Source organism: Rhinopithecus bieti, unplaced genomic scaffold, assembly GCF_001698545.2.
Source record: "Rhinopithecus bieti isolate Rb0 unplaced genomic scaffold, ASM169854v2 scaffold_70550, whole genome shotgun sequence".
In the NCBI taxonomy this organism is placed as follows: Eukaryota; Metazoa; Chordata; class Mammalia; order Primates; family Cercopithecidae; genus Rhinopithecus; species Rhinopithecus bieti.
The window spans coordinates 816,979-826,769 of record NW_016826791.1 but is presented as its reverse complement, the minus strand read 5'-3'; the positions used below and the strand labels follow the sequence as shown (position 1 = coordinate 826,769).

General features: G+C 45.1%; 1 protein-coding gene across 2 annotated transcripts in view; it reads left to right on the top strand.

Moving 5' to 3' along the window:
• GALNTL5 (polypeptide N-acetylgalactosaminyltransferase like 5) overlaps nt 1-9,791 on the top strand; it is a 69,860-nt gene that overhangs the window by 30,124 nt on the left and 29,945 nt on the right. For both annotated transcript variants that reach the window (XM_017863670.1, XM_017863669.1), the window contains 2 exons: nt 1,353-1,519; nt 5,541-5,663. In XM_017863670.1, coding sequence (XP_017719159.1) covers nt 1,353-1,519; nt 5,541-5,663 — 290 coding nt within the window. The remainder of the gene's footprint in view (nt 1-1,352; nt 1,520-5,540; nt 5,664-9,791) is intronic.

Sequence of the window (9,791 nt, the reverse complement as noted above, 5' to 3'; positions counted from 1 at the left end):
TCCCTCCCTCTCTCCTTCCCTCCCTCCCTACCTTCTCTCTCTCTCTCTCTTTTTTTTTTCTTTGGAGGCAGTGGTATGATCTTGGCTCTCTACAACTTACCTCTCCCAGGTTCAAGAAATTCTCTGCCTTAGCCTCCTAAGTAGCTGGAACTACAAATGCACGCCACCACATCTGGCTAATTTTTGTATTTTTAGTAAAGACGCAATGTTGCCATGTTGTCCAGGCTGGTCTTGAACTGTGAGCTCAGGTAATCCACCTACCTCGGCCTCTCAAAGTGCCAGGATTACAGGCATGAGCCACTGTGCAAGCTACACCTCCCTTTCTTTTGCTAAAGTTAGCTCTTTAATTTCTTTAATTTACAACCAAAATATTTCAGAATACAACCAAATAATATATCAATCTAATAATTAATAACTAATATTACTAGAATTCCAGAATTCAGCTTCTGTATTTCTCTCATGTGCACAAAAAAAATAAATAAATAAAGCATTTTTGGGCCAGGCACATTGACTCATGCCTATAATCCCAACACTTTGGGAGGCTGAGGTGGGTGGATCACCTGAGGTCAGGAGTTCAAAACCAGCCTGGCCATCATGGTGAAACATTGTCTCTACTAAAAACACAAAAAATTAGCCAGGCATGGCGGTGGGTGCCTGTAATCCCAGCTACTTGGGAGGCTGAGGCAGGACAATCGCTTGAACCCGGGAGGCAGAGGTTGCTGTGAGCCAAGATGGCACCATTACACTCCAGCCTGGGCAACAAGAGTGAAACTCCATCTCAAAAATAATAATAATAAAAATAAAAATAAATGAAATAAAGCATTTTGTCAAACATTCAGAAGAAATCCAATTAGACCATATCTGCTACACTTTTTTGTTGTGATGGACTCCACAAATACAAGAATAAAGTTGGAGTTTTCTCTGAAGATAGCACAATAAAGTTAATGTATACCTTTTAATGTGCGAGCTTAATAATTCATTTTTATCTGTTCTGCCATGGTGACAGCAAAAAAAGAGAGCTAAAACTAATTCATTTTTATAACAGAAGCTAATATATGAATATAATTTGTGTTTATACTATGTTTAAAATAGAACTAAGATTATCAACACAGTCTCAGGAAAGAGCAATTATTACTGACATGAAGAAGGGGGAAATGATTCAGAAAATACTAGAACAACATAAGAAGTTAAATACATTTTTGTGTTTTTAGATATACCATCCCCTACTACCATAATGATCAGTTGGAGGAAAGAGTCAAAAAGATGCAAATAAGAAGAGGTGTTTGAATGAGATGACAAAATATCCAAGGCATTTAGATGGATTGTTTTCTTCATATTACCTCTGCCTGCAGGTGTCTTCAAAAACATTACCCAGCCCGCCTCCCGACTGCCAGCATTGTCATTTGCTTCCATAATGAAGAATTCAATGCCTTGTTTCGGACCATGTCCAGTGTCATGAACCTCACACCACACTATTTTCTTGAAGAAATTATTTTGGTAGATGACATGAGCGAAGTTGGTAAGATAGAACACTCATTATCTAATCTACTTTGTTGTTGTTGTTGTTGTTGTTGTTGTTACGGAGTTTCACTCTGTCACCCAGGCTGGAGTGCAGTGGTACCATCTCGGCTCACTGCAACTTCTGCCTCCTGGGTTCAAGTGATTCTCTTGCCTCAGCCTTCTGTGCAGCTGGAATTACAGGTGTGTGCCACCATGCCCAGCTCATTCTTGTATTTTTAGTAGAGACAGGGTTTCACCATGTTGGCCAGGCTGGGTCTGGAACTCCTGACCTCAAGTGATCTGTCCGCCTCAGCCTCCCAAAGTGCTGGGATTACAGGTGTAAGCCACTGTGCCCGTCCATCTAATCTACTCTGAAGGTAGTGCTCTCCCTGATGGCACTTGAGTATTTTGTACAAAGAATCTTTTTGGTGGGTGTTGGGGCAGGCACTGCACTAGGGCACAAAGAATCTTTTTGGTGGGTATTGGAGCAGACACTGCACGTGCATGGTGAACATGTGAGACCTGGGCCCTGTGCTTGGGCTCATGGCAGAGGGGTGGAGGGGCGGTGCTTCCACAAGCTAAACATAGGGGCACTGGCCACATCCTTGGAGATAACTTCAGGAAGAAGTGACATGTCAACTGAAGTCTGAATGATGAGTTGTAATGCTCCAGGTGGAGAGGAAGGAAAAGGTGTTTTAGGTAGCTTAAGCAGCACTGTAAAGGCCCACGGGCAAGAGAAGACATAGTGAGCTTGAAATACATGCTACCATATTTTATGTAGTTTATATATCAGTATAGAGTTGCAGGAGGAAGGTGGGCAAAACCAAAGTTATTAAAAGGGAACTCCCAGCCCAGCCTGGTGGCTCACACCTGTAATCCCAGCACTTTGGGGGGCCAAGGTGGGCAGATCCCTTGAGCTCAGGAGCTCCAGAGCAGCCTGGCAACATGGCAAAACCCCATCACTTAAAAAAAGGCGGGGTGGGGGGATAACTGCTCATAAAGGGCATTATTTGAATTTTTATCTTGAAGCTATGAGGAGCTATTAAGGGCTTAATGCAGGAAAATGAGATGATCTAGGAATTCCATGAAAGAAGTGGAATCAGACCAACCACTGTTAAGAGCATATTCTTTCATGCTTATGGGTTTTAAAGAATCGTGATACTAGCACTAGTTAGCTACACTTAGAATTTGAAATCACTCATCTAATTTACAATGGAGTACAAACCTTAGGCAAGCTGGGAGTACTAAAGCAATGATGCAATATTAAGTAAGTTTCAGGCTGAAAGTCAACCCAATCCACTGTAAATGTGACCCACTATGAGCTCAGAAACAAAAAGATGAGGAGAAGCAGTAGGAAGAACAGGCAGAGAAAGAAGCCATCCCATGAGGTTCACCCTGCGGGAAAGTGACTCTAGGTGACTCCCGAATGTGACTCAAGTCACTGGCAGTTGTGTGGTGGAAATGTAGATGTTGGCCAGGCACCTATCGTAAATAACACTGTTTCTAAGGGGGTCACCAATGTCTGAGGGTACAGGACTGTCTATTTCTAGCCTCATGCATGGGAAGAGTGTGGAGTGAGGGCCTGGCTTCCCTGCTGCCCCTGTGACTCATGCTGCCTCATCTGTTCAAAAGACAGAGCAGCATGTTTGGCAACTTGCTGGGCAAGAAGTTACTGGGAAAGCCACCAGCAGGGGACAGGTTGGGATAACCTGACAGATTGTGGAATTCTAACTTTTCTCCCAGAAGTACAAGGATGCTGCCATGGGGACGCAGTGCCAGGAATGACCAGGGGATGGATACCTCCCCCAGCCTTTCAGAAGCACACCATGAATTTAGAGACATATCTGGTGTCTTAGTCAGCTTGGCTGCTGTAACAAAACACCACAAATGGGGTGGCTTAAACAACAAACATTTATTTCTCAGAGTCCTGGAGGTTGGAAGTCTGAGGCAAGGGTGCCAGCAGGGTCGAGTTCTTAGAGAGGGCCCTCTTCCTGGGTGCTAGACAGCCATCTTTTTGCTATGTCCTCATGTTGTCAAGCTAGCTCCATGACCCAATTATGCCCCTGCAAGGCCCCACCTGCAAATACCATCATACTGAGGGGCACTTTGAATTTTGGTGGGGACACAAACATACAGACCATAAGATCTGTCAACCTTCTTATACATTCATCATACATTGTGGTCGCCTTTATAAGAGACTAGGGGGTCGCTACTGCTAACATGTGGTTGTACTGCCCAACCAGACACCTCTGCTTCTCCTCCTTGATCTGAGCCTTTGACCCACGCAAAGCCTCAAACGCAGGATTAGGGTGTTCTAGGCTCTGCTGGAGATCAGGTTGACACCTTCCTCCTTTAATTCACAGTGACTTCATCATGGGTTTAAGGACAATTTCTTCAACAAAACCCTGTCTTTCCCAGCTGACACTCATAGGTCAGGCCGATAGACTCCTCAGCTTGGGGGAGCAGGGCCAGGGGCCCGGGGAACTGCCCCCACTGAGTTACACAAATGGCCTGTCCATGACCTGCTGCCATCCACTTTTCCTGTAGTCCTGGTCCCTCTAGACTGCAAGCCAACAACATGACCATCTTCTGAAAAACCCACACCGTCTACTTCATGTCAGTGACTGCTGCTGCCTCAATTGCGTTTATCTCCTCCAGGGTCTGGCTCATGGCATCCCACTTCTCCTTCCTCCCACTGCCTCCTACATCCTGGATGTGAGTGAGGTGTCTGCAGATCTTTGAGCTGAGATGCTGCCCAGGCCTGCAAGCACAGCTGTGCAGCCCGTATCCCCGCCTCTTTTTAAAAACAAGGAAGGAGATCCCCCCTTCTGCTGAGATTACCATGAACTTGTTCCCATTGAACTTGCTCCTGACCCGGATTGCTGGAACTTAGGAATTTAGACCTCTGAGGCACCTGGTCCCAGCCTCCTTTATCATCATCATATTAACCTCCAAATATTAAGTGACTGTTGGGTGCTAGGCTCTGTGCTGGGTGATATATTTCTTCTTCCTCATACTAGAGTACTGCCAGGAACACGATGGCCATCCCTTCTCTGAGCTGACGAAACTAAGACTCTAGTGGTTCAATAACTTTCCAAAGAGCTACTACAAAATTAGAAGCACAGATAGTAGCAAACGCAGATTGCGCCAAAGCTCTGTAATGCATGCTTTTTCTATTAAAATGTTAATAGTCATTTACTAAAATAGAGATATTTCACTAGAACCATAGAATATTATTTATAGGGCCAGGCATGGTGGCTTACACCTATAATCCCAGAACTTTGGGAGACCAAGGTGGGAGGATCCCTTGAGGCCAGGAGTTCAAGACCAGCCCGGGCAATATAGCAAGACTCTATCGCTACAAAAAATTAAAAAATTAGCCAGGTGTGGTGATGCACACCTGTAGTCCCAGCTACTCAGGATGTTGGGGCACGAGGATTCCTTGATCCCAGGAGATCAAGGCTGCAGTGAGCTATGATCATGCCACTGCACTCCAATGTTGGTAACAGAATGAGGCCCTGTCTCAACAAAAACGAAACAGAAAAATACTTACAGTTGATTTTATAATGAATCACTTTTGTTTCTCTCCCTTAAATAGGATAAAATTCTATCTTTTTTTTTTTTTGACACGGAGTTTTGCTCTTGTTGCCCAGGCTAGAGTGCAATGGTGCCATCTTGGCTCACTGCAACCTTTGCCTCCTGGGTTCAAGCGATTCTCTTGCCTCAGCCTCCCGAGTTCCAGGGATTACAGGCGCCCACCACTACGACTGGCTAATTTTTATATTTTTAGTAGAGAGAGGGTTTCACCATGTTGGCCAGGCTGGTCTTGAACTCCTGACCTCACGTGATCTGCCTGCCTCAGCCTCCCAAAGTGCTAGAATTACAGGCAGGAGACACCACACCTGGCTCCAAAATTCTCTTTTAAAGTTAGAACTTCTGTGGAATAGCATGGATTTTAGGAATAAGTCATAATGATGATACACCATTTCAATTTCTATAGTTGTAGTTTATACATTCTCATGTGTTCAATATTTTTCCAGATGATTTGAAAGAAAAACTAGACTATCACCTGGAAACTTTTCGGGGAAAGATTAAAATAATAAGAAACAAAAAGAGAGAGGGGCTGATCCGAGCAAGGCTGATTGGAGCTTCTCATGCTTCAGGTAGGAATATTCCTGGGGACAAGAGCCAGTGACGGCATCACAGAGATCTTCCCTTCTGAGCTGGACTCCTCCGCAGGGAGACCTTCTGTGTCTCTGTCTGCTTCATCAGAAGATTGGAAATCTATTCCAGCCATATAAGCCTTTAATCTTCTTTTGCCTCTGAAAGCGTTCTGCTTTAAAATATGAATTTGCTATTTTGGGTTGAAGATATTCTTTCGCAGGGACCTTAATGTCAGCCCTTCTCACAGGCTGAGTTCCCCAGTACAAACTCTGAGATGGAGTTTCAACCACAGGGGACCCACTGGGAGCCACAGGAGTGAGGAGAGCAAGACTGGGGGTGGGGCGGTCAGGAGGGAGCTGCACGCTCATCCACGGGGAGCTCTGAAGCCAGGACCCCACAATGAAACGACAACAGAAGGAGTTTATGGGGCAAGAGATAGGAGAACAGAAGAAAAAGTGTGAGCTGATGCTTCTGGCCTGACACACGTGGAGGAGGAGAGACAAGGAAGGAGGTTTACCTTGAAGAGCTTCAGACAAGGTGCGGGTCTCAGAAAGGCTCAGTGGGCTAGCGGGAGCCCCATTGCAAAGGTTACCTGTTAGGGAGACCTGCATTGGGACTGGGTGGCACATCTCCATTTCTTCCCCACCGCCACCCACACACTGTGCTTAGTCATTGGGTGGGAGCACCCTGGGAACGGCATGACCTTGGCATGAGCTTCAGTAGATCCAAAAGCTTTGGCGGGGGAAGCATTCAGATCCATCCACCACAGCAGGTTCTTGTGAGCTGCCCCAAGAGCCATTCAAAGGGATCCCAGTTCCACGTAAGGAGACCAGGCGTGGACCAGTCATTGGATATGAACACCACCCTCCCCTGGGAGCGGGTATCACCTTGGACATGGTAGCCATGGCTGGCCAAGGACAGCTCCTGGGGAGGGACTCTGTTGTGAGCCATTGGCTGTCAACGCTGCTGGGCGGCTGAGTCCCAGGGGCATCTGAGCAGCTTGCAGGGCCCATGCCTCCTACGATCATGCCCCCGGCCACATGTAGGTTAATGTTGGCAGAACACTGAGCTGGAACCACAGGAGGTGAATCATTTGTAAGGGCATTCCTCAGGCTGCACTGCAAGCTGATGAAATGTCCCTGCTCCTTAGCAGGAAACTCACCTCCTTAAGGAATGGAAGGCCAAGCAAAATTGGATTCTCTTTTTCCATGTTGGCCTGATCGGTGGACACATTCTCTTATTTAACTGCAAAGATAATACATGTTCATTGTCCAAAACCCAAGAGAAACCAAACACAATATGGAGTGCATCTTTTCAGACCCTTTGTTTTTATGCATTTATATATATATATGCACACGTACATACACAGGGTTAAGGATTTTTATTTATTTTACTTTCTTTCTTTTTTTTTTTTAAGATAGTTTCCCTCTGTCACCCAGGCTGGAGTGCAGTGGCGCAATCTCTAACCTCCTCCTTTTGGGTTCAAGCAGTTCTCCTGCCTCAGCCTCTCAAGTAGCTGGGATTACAGATGCCTGCCACCATGCCAGCTGATTTTTGTACTTTTAGTAGAGACGGGGTTTTGCCATGTTGGCCAAGTTGCTCTTTAACTCCTGGCCTCAAGTGATCTGCCCACCTCAGCCTCGCAAAGTGCTGGGATTACTGGCATGAGCCACCACGCCTGGCCTGGGATTTTTAAATATATGGAATCATACTATCTGTACTGTCCTGAGACTTACTCTTTTATTTTTAATTTTTGGAACTTTTCCCATGACAGTACTTAAGACTGACTTCAGTTTTGAATTGCTGTGTTGTATGATATTTCTTATGGATTTTCTTTTTTCTTTTTTTTTTTAGATGGAGTCTCGCTCTGTCTCCCAGGCTATAGTGCAGTGTGCAATCTCAGCTCACTACAATCTCTGTCTTGCAGGTTCAAGCGATTCTCCTGCCTTAGCCTACCCCAAGAGCTGGGATTATAGGTGGACACCACCACGCCCAGCTCATTTTTTTGTATTTTTAGTAGAGACGGGGTTTCGCCATGTTGGCCAAACTGGTCTCTAACTCCTAACCTCAAATGACCCGCCCACCTCGGCCTCCCAAAGTGTTGAGATTACAAGTGTGAGCCACCGCGCCCAGCCCATATGGATTTTATAATTGATTGTCATAACTTCTTTAGCCATTTCTGAATAGGTTATTTTTCTTTTTTACTATTATCTAAAAAATGCAGCAGTTATAATTCATGAACATATATCTTTGTGTGATTGATTGTGCCTATAAGATAAATTCCTAAAAGTGGAATTGCTGGGAAAAGGGAATTTTATTTTAAATTTTGAAAGAGAATGCCAAATTGTCCTTGAAAAGTTTCACCAATTAACAGTCTCATCACACAGACAAAGTGCCCTTTCTCTGCAGCTAGAGCTGAATATGACCCGTCTTTCTAATGTTTGCCACAGTTGGCCAAAAAATAGGCTACATTTTCTTTTCTTGGTATTACTGGCCATCGACTTTTTTCCTATTTTCATAGATTGCTTATAGATCATTTTTCTGTCGATGTATCTGTTCATATGCTTTGCCACTTTTTCTAATGTGTTGTTTGTCATTTTGTTATTGATTCACACATGTCCTTATAACAGAAATTCTATATTATGAATACTGAGAATGTCGGTCCTCAGGCTACAGACTATCTTTTCTCCTTCTCTGGGGGTGTCTTATGTACAGCAAAATTTTATTTATTTATTTTGAGACAGGGTCTCACTCTGTTGCCCAGTCTGGAGTGCAGTGGCACAATCTTGGCTCACTGCAACCTCCGCCTCCTGGGTTCAAGTGATCTTTATGCATCAGCCTCCTAAGTAGCTGGGATTACAGGTGCCTACCACCTCAACCAGCTAATATTTTGTATTTTTAGTAGAGATGGGGTTTCACCATACTGGCCAGGCTGGTCTTGAACTCTTGACCTCAAGTGGTCAGCCTGCCTCGGCCTCCCAAAGTGCTGGGATTACAGGCGTGAGTCGCTGTTCCTGGCCAGAAATTTTTAAGTATTTAAGTTCACCAAAAAGCCCACTTCCCTGGCTAACACAGTGAAACCCCGTCTCCACTAAAAATACAAAATATTAGCCGGGCGTGGCGATGGGCGCCTGTAGTCCCAGCTACTTGGGAGACTGAGGTAGGAGAATGGTGTGAACCTGGGAGGCGGAGCTTGCAGTGAGCCGAGATTGCACCACTGCACTCCAGCCTGGGTGACAGAGCAAGATTCCGTCTCAAAACAAACAAACAAACAAAAAAGCCTACCTCCTCTTGCTGGGCACTAGACTGAACTTCCTAGCCTCTCTTCAATAGGAATAGCCTTGTGACTAAGTTTTAACCATGGGATGTGAGTGCAAGTAACATGTACCATTTCCCGACCAAGGCTCTTAGGAAGCTGGTCTGTCCCCTCCACACTCATTTCCTGTTCTGGCTGACTGGGGCAGAGATGACTAAGTGACTTTGGGGGCTCTGGGTTGAAGAGCCTCTGCCAGCCTGCATCCCTGAATGACCACATGGAGGGCTTCCCCCAGTCAGCAGCACCCATCTTGGATGGCTAAATGCGTAGAAATAAACTTCTATTGCATTTGAGCCATTATCATTTTGGAATCTTATTATTATAATAGTAGCTAGCTTTAACATAATAAAACAACAAACATATTGATATTTTTTCTTTATGTTTTTTGGGTTTTGTCTCCTGTTCAAGAAATTTTTCCTTACCCTGAGATCATGATGATACTGTTTTTTCTGGTTTGTTGAGATGTTGTTGTTGAGATGGAGTCTCGCTCTATCAGCCAGGCTAGAGTGCAATGGCGTGCTCTTGGCTCACTGCAATCTCTGCCTCCCAGGTTCAAGTGATTCTCCTGCCTCAGCCTCCTGAGTAGTTGGGATTACAGGCACCCACCACCACATCCGGCTAATTTTTGTATTTTTAGTAGAGACGGGGTTTCGCCATGTTGGTCAGGCTGGTCTGGCTGGTCTCAAACCCCTGACCTCAGGTGATCCGCCTGCCTCAGCTTCAAAGTGCTGGGATTATAGGCATGAGCCACTGCACACGGCCTGATACTCTTCTCTAGTTTCTTCCTCATGTAAAAAAAAAAAAAAAAAAA